Genomic DNA, 22,754 nt, shown 5'->3' with positions numbered 1-22,754 from the left:
GGTTTACATATGTCTCAGTTTCACAGAAAAACAGCAAAACCTTTAGTTCTGGTTAGGTTTGGAAATAAGATTTTGTTGTTGCTTTTTGCTCTCTACATTTTTAAAGTTCCAAAACTCAAAGAACTCTTTGTCAACTATCTCTTTTATTTTCCTTCCAAGTTTTTCATAGAACACTGGCTCCTTTTCACTAGTTCTTTCAGTTAACTACCTTTCATATCTCATTAGCAAATTCTGCCCAGTACTGTTAAATCAATTTCCACTTCTTTTACTTAATGAAAAAAGGGTTTTTTTTGGTTTTGTTCTCTTGGATCCATTGAGTCACAACCACATGGGTATTTCCTGAGAATGTGCTTTCATTGTAGCTGTTGTTTTCCTTGTGCTTCTTTGCAGACTGGAGAAATTTTAATTAAGCAAGGATCAGAGAAGTCTGGTCATTAATGCCTAATATAAATACTAATTAGCAAATACTTCTTTTTTCCTGATGAGTAAAATAGGAAAGAAGTTACAAATGTACTATTCTCTATGTTAGTTTGATGAAATGGGCATTTAACTTCAGCCAAATATACCAGCTCTTTTGGAAAGCCAATTTCAGTCTAAAAGTGTAGTATTACAACCATGTGCATATCAATTGTCCAATGTGAAGTTTAAATGCTGTTTAACAACACTGGAGAAAAAAAAAAATCCCCAAAAAGGATGTGGAAAGGAAAATAATCAAAAAAAGGCTAAACCCAAAATATAACAGCTATAAATGGTACAGATGCCACATGTTAATTTGTATGAGCTCAGCAAAGCTGGACGTAAGGCTAACAGAAGCAGGAGTGCCCATTAAGACCACACAATTGCATGAAGAAGGAACTTCAACCTTAACTATTAGACTCGGCTGAAGAGTAGATTGTGAATACTATGAAAAAAATACTGTCTAGCAGCAGAGAACTAAAGGGAAATATATTGGGAAGTCTGTTCTTTCTATAAGACTGAAGGATAAAGGAGGCTCCATAAAGACCACCAGTCTAGGGAATACTAAGCAAGCTGAAGGTTAGTTCAAGAATGGCACTAGGGAACAAGAACAGACAGCTACCGATAGGCTTGAAGTAAAAAGAAGAAAACTAGTTAGGAAGAGTTATAAAAAACTAGAGTTTTCAAGGCAAGGAGAGGTACAGTCCCCCCTTCCCCTCACAGAATTTAATAAGAAACCCCATGGAAACTTCCAAGGTCAGGAAGCCTAGAAAGAGAGAGCAGATCTTGGGGTCATCCACCAACCTGGGGAGAAGCAGCCTGGGAAAGCCACAGGGAAATAAAGACGGTGCAAGCTGCAGGGGTGAGTCTTTTTCAGATGGCAACAGCTGTGCCATACCCTGAGGTAAATGCTATTAAGGCTGCCATTTGTAGAAGTCTGCAGGGCCCTAAAAATGGTATGGGATAAGGCCTACAAATGGCTAAAGATAAAAAACAGTTGAAGGATACAGCAGCTTGTCCAGGGGAGCATACGCATGCTCTAAGGTTCTGGAGCTGGGACCCTCACCACAGACAAAACCCCAGCTCTTCCTCTGCTACTCGATGGTAAGAAACCCAGCGACCTAATAGGAGTATTTAAAGCCCTCAATCCAGGGAGGATCACTGGCCATGGGACTTGACATGCTGTCAAGTGTCTCTGATTGTGTGCTTTTCTATCATGCCAGAGGGTGCAGACTAAATAAGATGTGACCACTTAGGTCAGCGGGAGGACTAAAGCAGAGCAAGGGACAGGTGATGCTGGATTCTACGGAACAGCCTGCTACACTAGGATAAAAAAAGAAGGGGCAACAAGTGATCCTTCCACAATACTACATAGTAACAACCTCAATTCTGAAGACAGAGGGCAATATTTTCATTACTATCTATGAAAACACCTTTCAAGTTAGTAAATAACTCATTTAAAGGTCCTCAAGAAAGGTGTCTGAAGCCAGGACAAAATGAAGCTGCTATCTGTGTGGATGTGGAGTAAGTTTACCACGAACAGAAAGAAACAAAGCGTACTGCACAAGCCAGTCCTAACAGACAGGTAACAGACCAACTCTTCCCCGCCCTCCCTGGTAAACCTGCCCTGCTTTATTCTGCAAAAACACATATGCAAACTCAGTTCTGAAATTCCAAAATAGTTTGTATGATTACAAAAATGAACATATCCTCTATCCAAATCAGTCTAAAACCAAATCAGTCCAAAAATCGGGGGGATTCTGAACAGGACAAGTATGATATAACAGTCAGGTCATTAGGTAGATCATAGATCAGATAAAACAAAATATTCTCATGTGAACACAAAAACTTGGAACTGCTTGAAAAATTCCATCACACACACCCAAATTCCCCACACAAAGCTTCACCCTGGTGTTTCCGATGCTGGATTAATTTTCTTGTATCCAAAGAGCTCCCTGTGTAGCAAAAGCTTTGTAATCTATGAAAGATCTAGGTACAGCAAACAGTACTTCATCTTCTGAATTTCACCAGAATTTTACTTGCAATGGTGACCAACTGATTTAAACTTCATCATTTTATAAAGGCAGTTTTAATTCTGAAACAAACCATTGATACATTTATCTTCTCAGCAGCTAAACCACTGGGAGGAAAAACAGGAAACAGCTGGTCAAAGCTGAAGTGTGATGAGAAAGTGTTCAAAACCAAAAAGAAAATTACTCAAAACTGATCATAATTTACAAAGGCTGGATTTGCAGTTTTTCCAAACCAATGGCAAAGAAACACTGTGCAAGCTAAACTAAATATGCAGTGATTCACAAATGCCTGCTAAAGATGAAAGCCTAAAGAACTCTGTTGCTCAAAGGAGGCATTCAAATGATTATAAAACTCCATCTCCATCCTCTTGGTTAAAGGAAAAAAAAGGAAAGAAAAAAATCCCTCTACTTCCAGACTGCCAGAGAATAAGAAAATTAATACACTGCTGGTTTAAATATGATCCATGTTATACTTCCTGCTTGTTGACAACTTCTAGCTGTCTTTTCTACAGCCTCAAGCTGTTGAGTGACTTGGTGTTAATAGACCAAAGCCTCCTTTATGCTGACGGCAAATCACTAGCTGACAATGAAATCTTCACACAGCAAAAGATTTTGCACTCCTGTAGTTCTCCCTGACTGTATTTGAAGTAAGGTAAGTTTCAAAAGGATACGTAGGTGAGCCAGAATACAAGTGAATTTCATAAAAGGGAAATATTCTGAATGTTCATGAAATAATATTTTTTGCCTTTGAAATGTATAGATTTACTTTTACACACACAGGCCTCCTACTGCAACCCCAAGATTGTAAACAACAGACAGGAAGTCAAATGTTATGGTTCCCATGGCAACCATAATGTGCTCTATAAAGTAAAATACCTTACACATGCACAGGGTCAGAATTATAACAGCCTCAAGTTTCTAGCATGATGCTCTAAGTCTGCAAAGTTACTCAAGATAAATTCCTAATTTAAAACAGAGAAGACTGATGACAGTTTTCCCTCAGGAGTCTTTTTCTTGATCCAACTCACAATCACATTTAGAACAATTCTCCATGGCTCAGATACATTCTTATGTTTTTGCTGAAAGATAAATTATTCAGAATTATCATTCAGACCTTTATTCGGCCTAGAAGTATTTCAGTGTTGATTGGCAACATACATTAAAAAAAAACCAACCTTGTTTTTTTCTTTGCTCTTATACATATAACTTTAAAATTACCAAATACTAACAGCTGGACCTGGTGGGAAAATGTTTTTCCTCCCGCCCCCCCCCCCGGAAACTTAGGGTATGTCTCTTCTGCAGACTACAGCACAGCACACAGCTACTAAGCCTGCTGAGATAAAAGAAAATTTAGCCACAGCATATGGAGAGTGTTTGGCAGAAGTTTATCTTCTCCAAAACCTGAGTGCTCTCACTAACAGCTAACTGCTTCTAGGCCTATAGAACAGATGAGATCATCCCTTGTTTGTAAAACAGCTAGGACAACAGGTTCAAGTCCAGAAGTAGGGCCTCCAAGCAGTGTGGCAATACGAACAGTAACAGCTCATGCAACTGAAGGGTACGGAAGGAAGTTTTGTATATCAAGTTAATGATCCAACCTGAATGGTATGCATTATACATATTTACATTGACAATATTTTTAGTTCAAAACTATAGTTTTAAAACTGCTTAAAGTAAGTTTGGCATATGTCTCTTTATTAAAATGTTTGACATAAAACTACGGTTCCCATGAAGCCAATAGCTCCATTTTGCACATGCTTCTTTTTCTCCCTCCAAGTAACATTATCCCAATAGGAGATTTTAAATAGATTACAGTATGACCAGGATTTCACCCATTCTCTAATACTTGAAGGGAATTCCTAAACACTTTAAGAACTAAGACTGCTGTAACATGAAACTAGAGCAGCTAATAATACATCCTTTGTTTTGCCCACACTTTACTAATGAAGGTCTGTATCTGTTGTGATTTCTTGAAAACAATTTTTACAATGTCAGAATAAAATAAAAATAATCATGCAGAGTACATAAGAATCACTTCTAATCATTTTAAAAGAAGCTCACATTATTTTACTGTGGATTCAAAGTCCAAATGTTGGCAACAGTCAAGAGGCACTACAGTTACTGGAAAAGCTAAGAAAAAAAAAAATCTTCTGCTTTCACAAGAGTTAATTAGATTAGAGTCCTGCAACAAGTGCGTGTGCTGATTGCGAGATAAAACCAAACATTTTCATTACTGTTGCACGTTCCCATACTATGACAGCAAACTTATCTGTAGGTATCTATCTTTGAGTACTTGCTATACTAAGGAAATCTTAAGTTTTCACAAGAAGCGTCATAATTCCAGAGATAAAAAGACTCTTCTGAACTTCACACAAATGGGAAAACGAGTATTATCTGTAAGTAAGAACGATCACAAGCCAATCCAACATATTTTTCTCTCTGATACTCAGCTAGGGGATTGAAGAGTGCATCTCAAAAGTGAGTCTTCAATCTCAGGTCAAAAATTATCATACCTGGTTACAGTTAAAATACTAAAAAAATGGAAACTTTCACACAATTTGCAGGACAATACGAGCACTGCCCGATATGTTTGTTTTGCAGGTAAGGAATAGCTTCTAACTATATAATTTTCTAGGGAAATTATTAGGAGAATAAAAAAAAAGAAGAAAGTAGTTACAAATCCCAGGGCTGAATGTTTATGTTTCCAGGGCTGCCCCACTTCCGACATTCCTGATGAAAGCTGTATGCTGTCACACTGCCCTGAGTCACGCTGGTTCCAACTGCTGCACTGATGTAATTGGCTTTGGTTGGTGTGGGAGCACCCTCAGAGCTCTCCTGTCCCTTGATACTCCAGCTCATATGTACTTGGACGGGACCTAACAGCTGTATTATGTTCAGATGTTATTCCTTTTTTTAAGCTGTCACCAAGTCTGTATTTTCAAGCAAAATTCTTTGTGACCAGATGCTCATAACCATACTATATCAAATCACTTTTCACAAATAGAGAAACCAAATAGCCTCATATCTCATGGACGATGCCTTAGATACTGTGGCAAGCATAATTTCACAGTAGAGATTTTTCTTGTAAGTCCTTCTTGAAATTTCATACCGGTAGGATGCATGCCTAACAATTACTGTCAACCCAAGCTTATTCCATTTTAGAAAACTTTCTTTTAAAAAGATCCTGAAAGACTGTAGAAAAGCAAGAGAAGTTAAAACATATATGAAATCTCATAAATTCAGATTTTAATTATTCACTCACCAACAGAATGATCTTTATATAGCACAGTTTTTACTCACTCATACCAGAGTACACAACCCAAACTTTTCAACAGTTCATATAGGTAATGGAGATAACTTAGTTTCAACTGAGAAAGAATTTCGAAGAGTGTCCAACTCTAACACTCTAAAATGAACTCTTTAATGTGCTGCAGGGAGATTTGCTAAAACAGATCTTCATGCTTCTTTACAGTTAATGAACAGTCACTAGAAGGAAAGTCAGAAAATGTGGAAAAACTGAAGGCATAATACATTGCACTTGCCAAGACTCCCACACTATTGGCTCTGAATACCTAAGTGTGCTCACAGCTAAAACTTATTGTTCATAATTTGGCCCAAAATTGTTAAAGCTATGAGGCAACTACAAAATAATACAAAGTATTAACAGATTTATCTCTAACTCTATCATACATTATGGTAATAAAACAGCCTACTTGTACAGACAGAGGGTAAATTTTCTATTTTTTAAAGCTAGCCTTTAAAACTGGAGTAACTCAACCCAAAGCAAATATAAGTACAGAACTTCATTTAACAAAGTTCAATTTATTTTTACAACACTTACTGAAGGGAAAACATAATTTCATGCCTATTTGGCTTCTCTTTTGCTTCCCTCATTTTTTTCCAAAGGGTCAATTTTGCTCATGAATTTATTTCTTTAAAAGACAGCAACTCTTATGCAAAAAACCAAGAAACACAGGGTCCAGGTAGAACAAAATCCAGCTCATCCGTACCTACTAACTACTTTAACATATGAATATTAACGTTTACATCTAAAAACACAACAACATTAGTAACAGGCAAAATACTCGCGCACAGTCAGATAAAAAAAAAAATTATTGTTAGAGTAGAAGAGAACCCCAACCACTTGCAGATTATTTGCTTTATGTCATTTTTTCCTGTAAATTCCTTTCAGCATGTTGGACTAGAAATTTTATTTCAAGGTGGAAAAACAAAAAAATCTCAAACCCCAAATCTGTCTGCAATCCACAATATAGAATCACAAACTATCTTTTTCTTTAAAAAAATAAAAGCACAAGCATAGCATAAACTTTAGCATAATGAGCAGTGTTACGTTTTAGGTATGCATGCAAAACTGGGAAGGCAGAGAGTAAAAGTCCATTTAAAGTATTCCATCTTTTTAAATATGGAGTGAGAAGGAAAAACCTGGGGGAAAACCACATAATCCTAACAGAAAGATGATATTACAGCAAATCTAGACCTGAAATTCCTACAGAAACAATTAAAAAGAAATGAGAAGTGAAAGCCTGTAACAATTTAATTTTTTAGGCTGCTTTGTGGGTTGTGAATCTTACAGAGTTTGGCAGAATAACTTCACTAGTAAGACTCCTATTGCCAGGTGATTTCATGTGGCCACTCCAACAAGCTTTGTGTCTGTTCTACCAAATCACTTCAGTCACCCAAGTGAAACACAGCACATACGCAAGGACTCTTACGCTTCTTACTATTATCATTAGCACAGAGGGTAAGTCAGATGCTTTCAAGTTTCTGTTTCACTTCTTAAGAATCAACATAGGCCTCTTCATTGTATAAATTATGTTTTGAATACACTAGAAAAGTATTTCTTCCAAGATACCACTAGATAAAAAAGAGGGTTATACTATTCATTCTGACAAAATATTGACAATAAAAGGTTACAATTAACCTGACACCTGAGAAAAGCAACCAAAAAATGTCCTTCTGAACATACAGCATTGCTAACCCTTCCTTTGTTCATATGTTAGCATTTGATGCAAAGTGTTCCCATATTTAGTTAGCGCAACTGGTTGTCAAAACAGTCAAAGCAGATGTTATTTCCATGACTGACAGTGAAATACTCAATCTATCTCTATTTTCAGAAATGCCAGAAAAACATGCAACAAAGATACACTGACTAGAGCTGCTGATACACCTCTGGCCAGAGGTGGGGAAGGAAACTGAGCTCTCTATAGGTTCAGAATTAAAATTAACATCTATATTAACTACAAAACATTAATTTTAATTCTGAATGTATTCAGAATTAATAATCAATTCTAAACGAAAAAAGATTCAGACAAATACCATCTATTAAACAGAAAACTACTTGTGCCTGGCTCTGTTTCTTTAAAAATATTATCCAAGATTACTATTTTAGATATTATTAATAAAACAGGATAGTTAAATTTTTTTACCTCCAAATCTTTTTTCTCTCCTTAACTGTTCGTTCACAGATGTCACCAACTGACTATAGCTCAGCATTATGGAAATCAAGAAATCTTAGTATAAGACTCCTTACATTAGCCATGCATAATCAAAAATCTTTGCATTGCATTGATTTTACACATGAATCATAAAAATACTACGGACACTACATGGAAAAATACCTGATCCTAACAGACGCTGAACTACTATACCAAATCATTAAATTAACTATGAAACACTGCTACAAGATAAATCTATAATAAAATAATTATTCTATCTGGAAACAGATGTGGGGGCAATTAAGGGTTTTTTTTAATTGTTGCCTTATTAATATTTGGCATTTCAGTAGCACCTTAGCAGCTATGAAGAGTGGAAGACATATTAGTGTGCAAACTCCTATCTGAGCAGAGTTAAGCAAGCCGGCAGAATTCTTCCTTCTTAAAGCTCAAACTACTGGCATCAGGAATGTAATGACACAGCAAAGATGGTCCTGACGCCTACAAAGTAAGCTTAACTAAAGAATTCAGCTATTATGCATCGCAGCTATGTTGTTGCAGCTGTCATCTGCAGATCTTGAGGTCACTTACCTGGTTTGAGAGAATTGTCCTGCGGTAGTCTAGTCAGCTGATCAAATTTAGTATCTCAGTCAACAGTGGACCTGGCTACTGTTGTCATATTACATTACCACTACTGCAGAAACACCATCATATCAGGAAAAAAAGAAGCATACTTCAGCACTATGAACCTAACATCTCACAGACACAGATGATTCAATGATTCCAGAAACTCTGACTTTTGTAATTAGTCAGATTGCTAACATGATGCAGCTGAGCTGAACCCAAGCAGTGGGTACACTGTGCCAGCCCAAGCAAAGCAACACCAAAGCTGGCACTCCTATTATTGTTTCTGTGGCAAATACCTTGCATTTGCATCATCTTTAATATGTACCAACGTGAGGGGCTTGCACTGTTCCGACACAGACAAGCAAATTTCTCATGAATAGATACAACAGCCATGTTAGACACATCCATCTGATAAGGGTAAGTACTACACTGTATATGGGTGCAAAAACCACATGCAAAATTAGAAAAAATATTCAACATTAAAATCTTCTCTCTTCATGAAACACAGACATTAAATCCAGAGCAGAGTCTAAATCTGCATATAAAATACCTAGAAACAGTAATCACATGCTACATTTAAAAATACATACTTTCATGTATTTTCTATATAATCCAAAGCCTCAGTCCCACCTTCCTATGTAGCAAAAGAAAAAAAATATTCAGCAAGATAACAGTTCAGTGCCTTTCCTTTATTAGCACTAGAATTTTTATGTAAGGGATATGCACAAATGAGACCCACATTTTCCTACTTAAAACATAAAGGTCTCTATTGTTCCATGTTACACCAGTACTGCTATGAAAACTTAATTTCTCCAACTTTTTTTTCCCCTTGAAGAACAGAACTACTGTTCACTTAGCTGTTCCAAACAGAATGCATGCTCAAAGGGTGAGATAAGAGGAAAGAAAGAACAAATTACCACATTCATTTACAACTTGCTCCTTCTTCCTTTGATTATTAGCATGAAAGCTTCCTACAAACGCTCAGAATTCATTATTTTAACCCAGCGCATATGTTCAACAGGTCCATATATTTGTCACATCCACTGAGTTAATTTCTATGTTTCTGTAAAAAACATCTATAATGCTAATAATATAAACCATAAACACACAGAAATATTATTGCAGAAATAATATTTGACATTGAAATAACAGAAAAATAATGCTAGGAATGCTTGATGCATGTTATACATAAAGAGATTAAACACGGAGGTTGATAAGAAGAAAAATTTTTGTAGTCACCATTTGGAAGAAAAAAGACTTAGAAACATGCGGTTTCAAGCTTTTTCTGACCATGAGAAAACATTCTGTGCACTGCAATTACGCAGAGTGCTTTACTGTGCCTGTTAATCTTTTCTTCATTTGTAGACATAACTTTTCCTATTTAAATAATTATTCAGTGAGTACTTATTACATTTCTTTCTGCGTTTCTACATGCACTACCAAAAAAATCTCCAAATTAAAGACCTCACACTCCAAAATGCTATATATTCAGCATTATGCAGCAGCGGTGGAAAGTGGTGGAACAGGCATGCATGTTAAAAGCTGAGGAACTCAAGTCAAATTGGGAATGCCCAGTGAAGAAACCTAAACACATCCTTCCCTTTTCATACCTATGTAAATGAAAATTACGCTAGACATCAGCTACAAAACGTTCTCCCTTTTCTCCCCCCAAAAAGCTTCTAATTATAATACAAATCTATCTGAGCAGATATCATGTCAGGTAAATACATGGCTCATATCCATCCCTTCATGCGTGACCATGCACCACGTAGGGCACGTGCTGTACCAGCAAGTTTGTACTTCCACTGACTAGGATAGTGAATATCACAATAACGAACAGCACCACAAAGCTTTGCAACCTAGTACAAAAACCTGACATACACATATTCATAGAACTTTTCAATCAACTATTTCAATGGAAAAAATACTAGTTTCTAGAAGGATATGAGGATATTACTGGAGGGCACGATTGTCATGGAGATCCTGAACGACCAAGTCCACTCTTCCTTATCACCAACAAAATTTCATATAATCCATTTCATCCATTTTACAGTTGGACTGGATGATCTTAAAGGTCTTTTCCAACCTAAACGATTTTATGATTCTGTACAAGTAAGTTTTCCTCCATTTCAGTCCTACGGAAAGCTGTTGCAGAGTCTGAGCACTAACTGCTGGAAATTTCTTCCAGTTTTCAACCTACATTTATTCAGGACCAGTTTATAAGCGTAGTCTATCTGACCACACTCTCCTTTACCTTGGTTATTTTCCCCTCCATAGAGCTTATTCACACATTTTAACGGAGAAAAATCACACCACCTTTTTTTGCTAAGCTCAGTAAACCTCTCTTCTCTTACTCTTCTTAAAAGAGTTTCTCTTGCTGTGATCATCCTGCTGGCCTTTCTTTCTCAGTAGTCACATTTCAGATGAATCCTTGAGAATCAGTGGTCAAAATCTCTTGTAGATTCCATAGACAACTATTTAACTTCTACCATCACAGAAAATCTTTCACTACTTAAAAAAATTTATTAAGGACGTGCTGTGTCATTTCAACAATAATAATTTCGACATTCATGATTTCATTCTAAACTTAGAATTTTTTGTATTATCTAATTTAAGAGATTACAAATCAGGGCGATATCAGCACATTAATATATGCTATTGAACTATGATGTAATTTTTTCAAAATTATTTGCAAGTGTAGGAGCATTATAAGTATCTGTAACTTAGGGAAAATACTATGCTTTCTTTCTTAGAGGAACAGAATTTTTCACTGTGATCTAATACTGCCACTTATATAATTTATTCAATGGAATTATTCTATCATTAATATATCCATCAAATGTTTATATACACATATACGCCATATATATTCAACTATGTAGATCTATAATATACATTAATACATCTACTTTTACATATACATATAAACATAAATGCATATTCTATATATTTTCTATTTAAAATATAAATATCTAAAAAATGTGTATATATTTTCTACCTGTATATAGGGATATTACACTTTTATATATAAATAATATATATATCAAGATATAAATTTATACATACATCTATGTATAAATATGTACCTATATACATACTATATAGAGAGATATATGTATATACATACATATGTATGTATAACTTTTATACAGATATAAAATTATACATTTTAGCCCATGCCTATTTTAAACCAAGAATAAATTTTAAAGGATGAGAATACATTCTTCTAAAAAGCAGTGCTCAATATGAGGTTCAGCATGGTAAAGTGAAATATCCTATTCAGTGTTACTAAGTGCCTACCAGTTGAAGGCATTTTTTTTTAATAAAAAGGTCATCAGTATACCAAAACTTTTACCCAAAAAAAAAAAAAAAAAAAAACCCCAAACCCAACCACCAACACCATGAAAAGCTTACCTCATACCATAAAGACTTCTCAAGAAAGGAATTAAATTCCCATTTTATTAAGGCCTCAATTATAGTTAGCTGTTCTGTTGTAATCCTAGAAAGCTTCCAGCCACTGTTGTTTCTCCTTTGCTCAACGTAATTCCAAGCAATGGTTCCTATGTGCCCTGAAGGTAAAGTCCTAACAATTGCTCTTGTTCCAGTATAAACTGATTTTTTAACCTCTTTATCGTTTTTACAGAAACGTCTTATTAATAAAGTAGAGCGTTCCTTTTTGTTTCTAAAATAATCCTCTTCCATCTCTTCTTCACAGTTATCATTACAGTCTTCAAAATGGCTCAGAAAGGGCTTTGAGGGCATTCTTCCAGTAAAGTTATTTCCACAGAAGTTGTGACCTGAGCACGCCACTTTAACCTTTCGTGGTGCTCTTTCCAGACATAAAAACTTATCCCTTAAAGCATCTTCATACAACTGCTGCCCATTTTCATTCTCACAATTATTTGTCAATTCCATTAATCTGCAAGTGCAGGCTGGGGAACCAGTGGTGTTACCATCGCCAACATTCACTGGCTGCAAGCAGTCATCCAAAATGAAGCCGTTGTGTAAACTGCACAAAGCCTTTGATATATTCCTTTCACTAGCACAATGAAAGTGAAAAAAGGCGACCTTATCGGTATCGCTGCTGTCATTCTTATTTACTGCTGTCTGGCTTCTTAACGAAGGTCCATTCATTTTCAACTGAATTTCAGCAAGCATGGCTCTTTCCAGTGAAACAGGAATTCCAGTTTCCAGGCATGTGTCTCTCCCTGCTAAAGGATCACAAGATTTATACAACTGGCTGCACGGAACATTGCTTTTGTAGTTTTTCTGTACAATGTTACAGTTAATGTTAAGAAATTCCACTGAATCAGGGATGGAGCTGTTCCTCTCCCAGAAGTTTTCATTACTGTTGTCATTAGTCAGTTGTTCTTTTGCCAGAGAGAATATTTTGGGCACTGAGCCCTGAAGACTTTCTTCTTCGAGTCTGTGTAAGTATGAGAGAGCGCGTGTGGTTTGCCTTCCCGGAGTGGCAGTATGTCTTTTTATAACACTGGTGTCCAAAGCATTTTCAGTATTTTCATCTCCAGCTGACTGAGCAGGTATCACTTTACCCTGTACCACAGAGACGAGAACAGACGCGGTCATTTCCTCAGAGGTCATCTTGACACAGTCTTTAGTTGCTAGATGTGTGCTGGGGATGGTGGAGGGCGTTGTCTACCAATCCTCACACCATGACTTCAGTGTAATAAAAGATTCAGTGCTAAATAATCAAGGAACACAGGGTAAAATATACATTGACTACTTGTTCTTTTTGAGCTGGGTTTTAAAAAAAAGTAATTTTTTCAACTGTTGCACTACTAGGCTTTCCCAGCCTTGGATTACTGGCATGAAATACAAACATTTTTAAACGAGCTTCTTATTGTGACATAGCCATTTGGCTTGTCTCTTCCCACAATTAAGCCTTCTCTCATATGTAGCACACACACTGTTGCCTCAGGTTGTAGAAGACTACCAAACACACAATCCATGTCAAAGATGCATCTCCCCATAGGGCATCCAGAAAGTTGGTTTTCTGTAAAGAAAAGAAAAGAAAAAGAAAAGAAATAAATATATATTGAACAGAATCCATGGCACAAAATCCACCATCACAACTACAACACAAAGAATTTTTTTTTTTTTATGTAAAGAGAAGGAACACGGAACAACAGAAGTTAGTTATACTGAGACCTAGAGAATTCCAAAATACACATTTAAGTCTGTCTTAAAGTCTCACTTTACAATTTGGGGCAATCAGTCATGTTTTATATATTTAAATAGCTGTCTTCACTATGGAAAGCTACATGACTGCAGAAAACTAATTTTACTGAAGCTGTAACACTGAAATTGAACATACAAGATACATACAAAGACAAAAAAGGAAATGTCTTTTCTATAATTTTTCTGACTCTTAGCCAGGATAAGTTAAAACATTTTGAAGAACAAAATAATTTTTAAACCTACACTGTCTTTCAAAACTAGTTATTTTCCTGTTCAGAACTGAACTCTATCACAACTACAATTGTTTTGGTGTTATGTGGTTTTTGTTTTCATTAAACTTTATGTTGTTACCGTGCAAGCATGAAGAAAACACAGTATTTTGGCCAGAAGTTTATGACTGAAAAACATGAAGGCAGAGTAGGGTAAAAGACTGAAATATTATCAATAATCTTTTTGACCCCGTTACTTATATGCCTTAAGCTAGAAAGTTAACCTGCCCTTCAACTTTGCCATCAATTCTCAGCTTCTTTCCTGCAAGTAGAATGGTAGAAGTACATCTTGGAATCAGAAAATAAGAGCTTACAGATAGTTCAACAAAGGAAACAAACGAATAAAAGAAACAGACCCAGATAAATCGTGGTGAAGTAAAATCAAACAAATATACGCTTATATTTCATTTATCATATTTAATGTTTAAAAACATTAAGTGTATTATTAAAATGTGGAAAATGCAGAAAGTTATATTAAGGCCTAAGTTTACCGAAACAGTCTAAATTCAACAGAAACAAGCAAAAAAATACGACTTTGAAATTTCAGTGGCAAAACATATCACAAAACTGAGGCAAATCACTGGCTACAACTAGAGATTACTGAACTGGTCATTCAAATGTTGACCCAAGCACTATCCACATAAGCAGAAGGGACTACCTATTTCAGTTCAGGTCATGCAGTCCAGCTAGGCATAATAATTAAATCACCTGTAGTTGATAAAACAACTAGGAATGATGGGGGGGTAAAATCAGGAAAGTTAATAATGAAAGTAATTTGAAGCGTAAAAATCTATTTTGATACTCTTCTCAAATAACTATGATTAACAATTGCATTTTAAGTTGTTTTAGAGTGTCGGCTTTCATTTTTATTGATTACTAATCTTCATCAAAAGCAGTTTGGCACAAATCAAAAGGTAAAACACACTCTTTAGTTAATAGGATATTTGATATGCTATTTTCTCACACAATGAAATGAAAAAGTGTAACTAAATGTATCATTTTTCCTACAGGCTCATCAAAAAGAAAAAACAAATTTAAGAGAAGTTACATTTCACTACAAATCCATGGCTTAAAAGTTTGCTAGCCAGTGAACAGCATTCTTTCCTCAGACAGTAACTACTGTAAATGTGTGAAAAACAAAACTGCAATTTAGTATTTCAATCAAGATTTCAATTTTATTGGTTGAACAACAGAAGAGGGATCAGGGAGGGTCGCAAAGGAAAGTGTCAGAGATAGAACAAAGAACCACAAGTTTTACATTCTCCATGCATTACAAAATGCACGTGCATGCCAGAGCAGCCAGAAGAGAGTGAAGATGGGAAACTCAGATCCTGTACAAGAGAGAGATTTAGCACCAGAAAGGAAAATAAAAGCTACAGTTCATAGAAAAGCTGTGTAGAAGGAGACAGCGGTAGTTGCATGGAGTGGTGGGGACAGGACTTAAACTGGAGTCACGTTACCAACACACAGTTCAGGGGGCACCCTCTACAATTCTGCAACAGCACAACTGTAGAGGAGATACAATCAGAAACCAAGGCCCAAGCAGTTCTTTAAGTCTATATTTCCTGACAGTCCTTATATCATTAAATTGTACCCTGAAATTCATTTTAGTTCACTTTCTTCAGTCTTAACTCCACTTAAGCACACACACACACAAAAGAGGAAAGTACCTCAGCAATTATCTTATCCCACTGTTTCCTATCCCCTCCTCCCGGTCCTCCTTCCTCCTCAAATCCCCACATAACGGCTTACGTAACTTTTTGCCACTACACATTTGAAGAAAACCGCAAGTAATCCATCTAGAAATGTTCCCATCTTATTTCTTCTGGCAATCATTCTGTGCCTTCAAGTCTAAATCTACATAGGATGATGCAGATCAAAGGAGAAAGATTAAGGAGGAGCTAGGAGGAGAGCAGCTGTTTTTTTCTTGTTCTCTTATTCTTAGGTTTCTGTGCTGCTATATCAACCTTGTAAAAGGTATAAAACATGTACATGCATTAGTAACAGTCTTCAGTACTGACTTTTGAAGGGTTTCTCTCATCTATCAAAACATCTCTCTCTACTGATTCATCTTTCCTGGTTGCATCAGAAAAACTCCAGGCAATCCAATGAAAATATAAGCCACCAGAATATATTCATAAATGTATTACTTCCTGTAATATTGCTAAGCAATGAATAAAAATTAACGGAATGGATTGTCACTGCAAAGAATATAACACTTATTATGCTGGTTGCCAGAGGAAATTCTTACAAAACAACATCACTCCACAAGGCAAAAAAGACAACATCATTATGCAACTTTAACATCACACAATGAATTGAGATCACAAAACTGACCATGCATGTTAACTTGAATTTCTTTACATCATTTTTTATGGAGAAACTTTAAAAACTTTAAAAAAAAAAAATCATATCACTGATTTGCTTCTGTAAACAGAAAGCTGCTAAAATCTGAGGTCCATTTATATCCCAGACTCTGTCCACAAAGCTCATTCCAAGGCCAGGACTGCTCTTCCACAGTCCTCCTTCCTGCAACATTATTCTCCCACTTCTCTCATGCCAAAGTGTTTCCACGCATGTCCTCCCCAAACTGCTTCTCTCAGATCTTCTTCTTTTCTCTAGAAACTTTATCTCAAATTTTGTTGGTTTTGTTGGTCACCTCCCTCCTCAACTCCAGAGGCTACATGCCTGCTTGTTTCTCTCTTACAAGCACTCTTCTCTATCTACCCGTGCCTATGTTTGAAATCCATCTCATCAAGAATAACGCCTGCTTAAGAAGCTCCCTGTCTATGTCCAGCTGTTCCCATCCTCTCATAACCACTGCAACGTGATAGGGAACTGATCCATCTCAGGAATTTTTTGCTCAAGTTACTTCACAGCTAGATCATTTTCCCAATCCAGTTCATATATGGTTGTACTAACGTGTGCTACAACAGCACAAGGGAGAAAAAGAGCAGCATGGGGAAGGGAGGCAAATGCTGCTCAAGTTGGTTTACACATTTCTGCAATCTGCAAATGCAGTTTGATGTTTCAGCTATGTCAATCTAGCAGGTAGCTGCCACCAAAGCTGGCAGGCTCGCTCCTCCCCTCACTTTTGACCTTTAGTCCCCATTCCCCCCATGTCATGCATCTAGAGATCATGGGTCCATAGAGTTAAGTTGATTCACCTGGCTGATTTGTCAGGAAAGTGTTCTTTTCATCCAAACGAAATGACTCACCTTGTGGCCACATGATCACTATATCCCACAAAAAGGAATTACTAGGAATGCCTGGCAGGGACCACACATCTCAGTAGTAGCTTCAGTTTAGATCATGTTTGCTGTTATGTCTAAATGCACCCTGAACATAACAGACTGAAAGAAAAGTTATCTAGTGTACAAGTATGCTAAAATCTCATGAAATAGCAAGTAAAAAACATGATGGTAGAACCTCTGATCTATGGACAACCGCAAAAATATCTGAAGCTGCGACTCTGCTGAACAGATGACAAGGGTTTCATGTGTCCCCCTTTACACTCTTCTCAGTCTCTGCTTTCCACTGTAATCAACACATTTCAATTCACTGTGCCCAGCAAATTCCTTAAACCATTGGAATTCATTAGACATGTTATGAAGTGCCTTAACACAGTGTTATAAATGCTATCAAATGTAAAACTCACAAGCCCAACCAATAAAATAGTATTTCATAATTCACTGTAAAATTGAAGAATTATCACTCCCTGCGGCTTCCCTTACTTGCCTATCTGCCCATGGGTGGCCAAAGCCTAGATCCTCATATAAAATCCACATACATACATATATATGCGTTTGCATATAACAACAATGCTGAAATTATTCATTATCATATTCTTCCTGTTGCACATTCAACTCAAAACACACTGGTTCACAGTTAAATCTGAATATAAAAGCACGTGAAGTAGACAGCTAAGCCTGCACTGTATTCCACACATGCTGACATTTTCTAAAGCCACTAGATTAACTGATGAAATCCATTAATAACTACACTGGTTCATTTTACAAGGCTGAAGTTATGTCAGAAATGTAATGTGCTCCTTCTATCAGTAAAGGAAAGTAAAAATATAAGAAACTAGATGCAGTGTTAGTGAATAATCCTGGATGCAGAGGTCAGCCAACAAAGACAAACGAACAATGAAAATAAACAATCTGGCAACCTTTCATCAAACACATTCACAAAATGTATTAAGTCTGAAAATATGTGACACAAAAGTAATTTGGCTACCTTTTTTTTTTGTTTTAACACTGCTGCATACACTTCAAGACTTAAAGTGCAAGCTGGTTCCAGTTAGTATTATACTTAATAATAATGTTTAATAATTCCTTATTCCCCAGCCATCTGGGATTAAAGTCTACAACAGTGTAGGTAAAACATCCAACATAATAAAAAAACTATAAAACTGTTATTAATTTAGTATCAATTTAACCTATAATTCATTACTCAAGCTAATTTCCTTTTGAAGTCAGCAGGAATTCTGCTTACAAGAAAAAAAAAAACAGAGTATGCTAAGATACTATTATTTAGTCTAAGGAAAGGCATATGAAGGATCAGAACTGTCACACAATGTGGTAAATTAGAAAGGCTTTCAACTCTAGGCTGTCAAGGAAAAGATGATTCCATAAATATTTGAAGATGCTGATTGGACTGTGGGAAGAATCAGCAACCGTATGAGGGGCAAGCAGGGGATGGGTCTCATGGTAAAGATGGGGATTGTTTAGAGAAGTTGCATGCTGCCAGAGATGCCAAATGTAATTCGGTACGTAGGATGCTGTGGGAGCTTCACAGGTGAATGCCCAGTAGACACCAAGATTATGGGTGCAGAGAATGAGGGGGACTGACAAACAGGTATGTGACATTACAAAACACATACTGGTGGTTTCCATGGCAAACTGCTATTGGACTGCGACAGAAGGTACTTCAAGACAGCTAAAGGGCAAATGGAGGCAGCCTGACAATCTTCCCTTCTTCCCTGGCTACACTGGGACATCTATAGCTGTTTCTCCAACTTTCATCCTACATATACATGGTGACTATCTATCCTAAACAAAAGATGTTTCAGCACACAAAAACCCCAAATAATTATATTAATTAATTCAAATTAATAAAATATTTACACAGCACCTAAGGCATAAGCAATTAATGAGTAAGAGATTCTTGGGAAACAGTAAACTACAGAAATAGCTTGGCATGGTTAAGTGGATACAAAACTATTGATCATCTCTCTCACATCACCCCAACAACTGTGTTTAAGCAATATAATCCCAGTTCAAGCTCTTAAGGAAACAACTGATTCATGAGGAAAGTTGTTTGTATACTACAGCTATCCATTTACAATTAAAAAAAAAAATTTTTTTTTAGTGAAACAGCTAGTTTGTACCAGACCAATTCCTTGAAGAGAATAAGAAACCCACATTTATTAACTCCTCTTTATTTTATCCTGTATCATGCACACTATCAGTTTTTCATTCCAGTGCCTTATCTCAGAAACAAGCAGAAGATACCAGTACAAGAACAGGGCACCAGCACATTGTCATCAGTTGTCTAAACGTTTCTTCTGCCCAGGGAACCACGGGCAAACAGTAAGGAGGAAACAGCCAGACTCTTAACAATCACTCAAGATGTGCACAAACCCTATTCGAACAGTTGGAAGCAAGTTATAACAACATTTTATTTGGCACAGAGCATCATGCAGAACCTCAGATTTACCACCAGTGTCTGTGTTTCAACAACAAAAAAAATCTCAAAGAACTACAGTATTTATATATCCTGTCAAGTTAGAGTCTTTTTTTCTAATTTCTAGAATACTTATCTAAACATGATCAAGTATTAGATGTCTCAAACTATGCAAATGTCTGCCAGATGGTGACCCTCTGAACTGTCTCATCTTTCATCGCTGCATCAGGCAGTATCTGAAGCTACTGCCAGATACCAGCTCCACTTTTCATTTCTTTACAGAAATTCCTTTTCTGTATGAGGAAATGCACTGAGAGAATCCAAGACTGAACTTATCTTACTGTCAGGGTCAGTTCTTTATTTCTTTCAGGGTCTGATCCGCAATAAGCTGTTTAAATATAAACTTTCTGTTCAGTGGTTACTTGAATTTCATGCTAGGTGATCTTATCTGAAAGCTGTAATTTCATCATTGACACTCAGATGACCGAGTCCTTCTATCTGAGATGCCTGACAACTCTAATCATTAAAGGTAGGATTATCCTTCCCCATCTTTGAACAAGTACTTCTAGAATAATTTCCTTAACTTTTTGAGGAACTGTGAAAATGGTCTCAAATGGGTGAAAAAGATTTTGGAGCGCTGAGTCTCACACTCATAAGGAAAGGGAGTGCAGCAGAATTTAAACCAAAAATCTTCAAAGCGCAGAATTCAACAAACTTGACACTAGTAAGTAGAATCTCTTGGAAAGATTACATAAACTGTAAAGGAACACAAAATAACTGACAATTAATAAAAAGATATTATATAAAAGACAAGGACAAATAATGCTTATGCAGAACTAAAATAGGAAATATAGTAAGAAATAAACATTAAAAAAAAAAGGCAGGTAAAAGAGAAGTGGACCAGTGCATCAGGATTCATTTTAAGATCTGAGAATTCAAAAGGAATCACACAAACCATGCAAGAAAGGACAAGATTAAAAATAAGATTTGAGGTTTAACCCAAGCTACTGTCAGGCTCCAGCCAAAGCAGCTGATCCCTCGTTCCCTGTCACCTTCAGTGAGGTATTTTCACCATCTCCCAAACAGGATCTCCTGCAGGGAGGGGAGTCAACTGATCCAGAGGAAAACTAACCCAGGAAAAAGGAAAGACTATTCTTCAGGCAGGATCATCTGACGCCACTCACAACACAATCATACAAGTTGACAGAGACAGCACAAGCACAAAGCAGGGTGCAAACCAGAGGGAGAATCCAAAACCAGAGTGGAAACGTATCTGCAGCATCCCACACCGAGACAGCTTTAATGAGTCGTCAAAATACATCCTAAAAATTAATCTATAGGAACACAGACACATAAGTATAAAAACCTAAGAGGTTAAGGCAACACAAGTTACAACTAACAAATAAGATAAAACACAACAAAGCAAAGACCATATGGGATGTTCCATTACTTAAATGTAATAAGAAACAGTAAGACTGGTACTAGCTGCAATGCCCAACCATTTTTCAGAATTCAGATGTTACCCTCTGCTTCACCAGAATTACTCATGTAATTTATTATTCATAGTTTCAACACAGCTAGAAAATCATCTTGCTTTAAAGGGGATTTGAAAATTCCGCTACCAAAAGCGAATACGTACCACTGTGATCTTGAAAACCAGGAGCATCAACTCAATTCTCCAGAGTTATATTCTTCAGAGTTAATAACTATAGTTACTAAATCAATCAATTCTTTCTCTGCTCCTTATCAGATCATCAAATTAGAGCTAAATCTGTTTAAAGCTAATAAAAGAATTACACATCTTAACCACACTCTCTCAATTTTTAATCATCAGAATTTCTCTACTGCAACTGCTGCACAGATTTAAGAGTACCTGATTATCTAAACAAAGAGAGTATGTCCTCAAAAGGAAGAGTGGAATTCTAACTTTCTTACAAGGTTGCATTTTCACTACAGGAAATTCAGCTGAAAACATAACAGGGAAGATGCATCATAAGCCAGGCAAAACTTTAAAAATTAAAATGTAAGGAATTCCTGTTCAAAGAAATGGAACAAAGACTGTAAACAACTCCAGCAAACAAATAAAAACCAGAAAATGCCATTCAGTAAAGCAAAATAAACAAAGCAACCTTCTTGATCAACAGTGAGAATTATTATGACAAAATTAAAATGTTTTGTAAAAGCAAAGGATAAAAAAGGTAGAACGGAATCCTAGGTAAGAGAGCTGACTTCTTTAAGATCTTAAGCAATATCAGCTGAGCAGGACCACTTTCCTACAGTTTCACAAGCACATTTTCATTTAGTCAACTTGCAAGGCTTGTTCAGAAAAGCTTTGGTCAACCTCCCTACACCATCCTCAATATGTTCACTATATCCATCAGGATTAAAAGTATGTCTTTTTTCCATCCATATAGTCTGCTGAAAATTTTTCATGTTGAAGTCAAATGTGAGATCAAGCCACTGAACAGCAGCTGAAACCTGTCTCAGACATGCAGAAATAAAAAACAAGACTCAAGGGACATGGTTTAATTGGGCAGCAAGTTTATTAACCTTTTCACCTGGCAATGACTGGCAATAACTTGTATTATGCAGGTGATTTGTCCTTCCACAGCTGATCCCTACACCAATTAGACGGTCCTCATTGCCCTCCTTTGCATGATTACCAGCCTAGGGAAAGGGGGGAGGGGTGTCTTTTTCAATGTGAAAACACTGGAAACCCCAACACTCCTCTCCAGCTTCTGTACAAACTACTTTTTTCTAATTTCATTCAAACTCCAGTTTAGCCCTGCACTGAACTATGAAGGAACATAGTTCTGCACTGGACACAACACAAAAAGACAAGGGCAAGTAACAGGTTTGTCTCTTTCAACCCCAAGCAACTGTCCGGCTAGTTAACTCAGTATTTAACACGGGGACTAACTGAGCCTAGTAATACATCACTCTTGCCACAAGATCAGAGCTGCCTCACTCAGGCCCACTGAGGACCTTGTACAGATCTGCAGTGAACAGCAAGTAGCATATTCGCACCA

General features: G+C 36.6%; 1 protein-coding gene across 1 annotated transcript in view; it reads right to left on the bottom strand.

Annotated features, from left to right (window-relative positions):
• PLCE1 (phospholipase C epsilon 1) overlaps positions 1-22,754 on the bottom strand; it is a 162,889-nt gene that overhangs the window by 122,890 nt on the left and 17,245 nt on the right. Inside the window, 1 exon segment of the mRNA XM_075717436.1 lies at positions 11,984-13,123. Coding sequence (XP_075573551.1) covers positions 11,984-13,123 — 1,140 coding nt within the window.

This window comes from Pelecanus crispus, chromosome 10 (genome assembly GCF_030463565.1).
Source record: "Pelecanus crispus isolate bPelCri1 chromosome 10, bPelCri1.pri, whole genome shotgun sequence".
Lineage (NCBI taxonomy): Eukaryota > Metazoa > Chordata > Aves > Pelecaniformes > Pelecanidae > Pelecanus > Pelecanus crispus.
The sequence above is the reverse complement of the archived record's forward strand: the minus strand, read 5'-3'. Positions and strand labels throughout refer to the sequence as shown.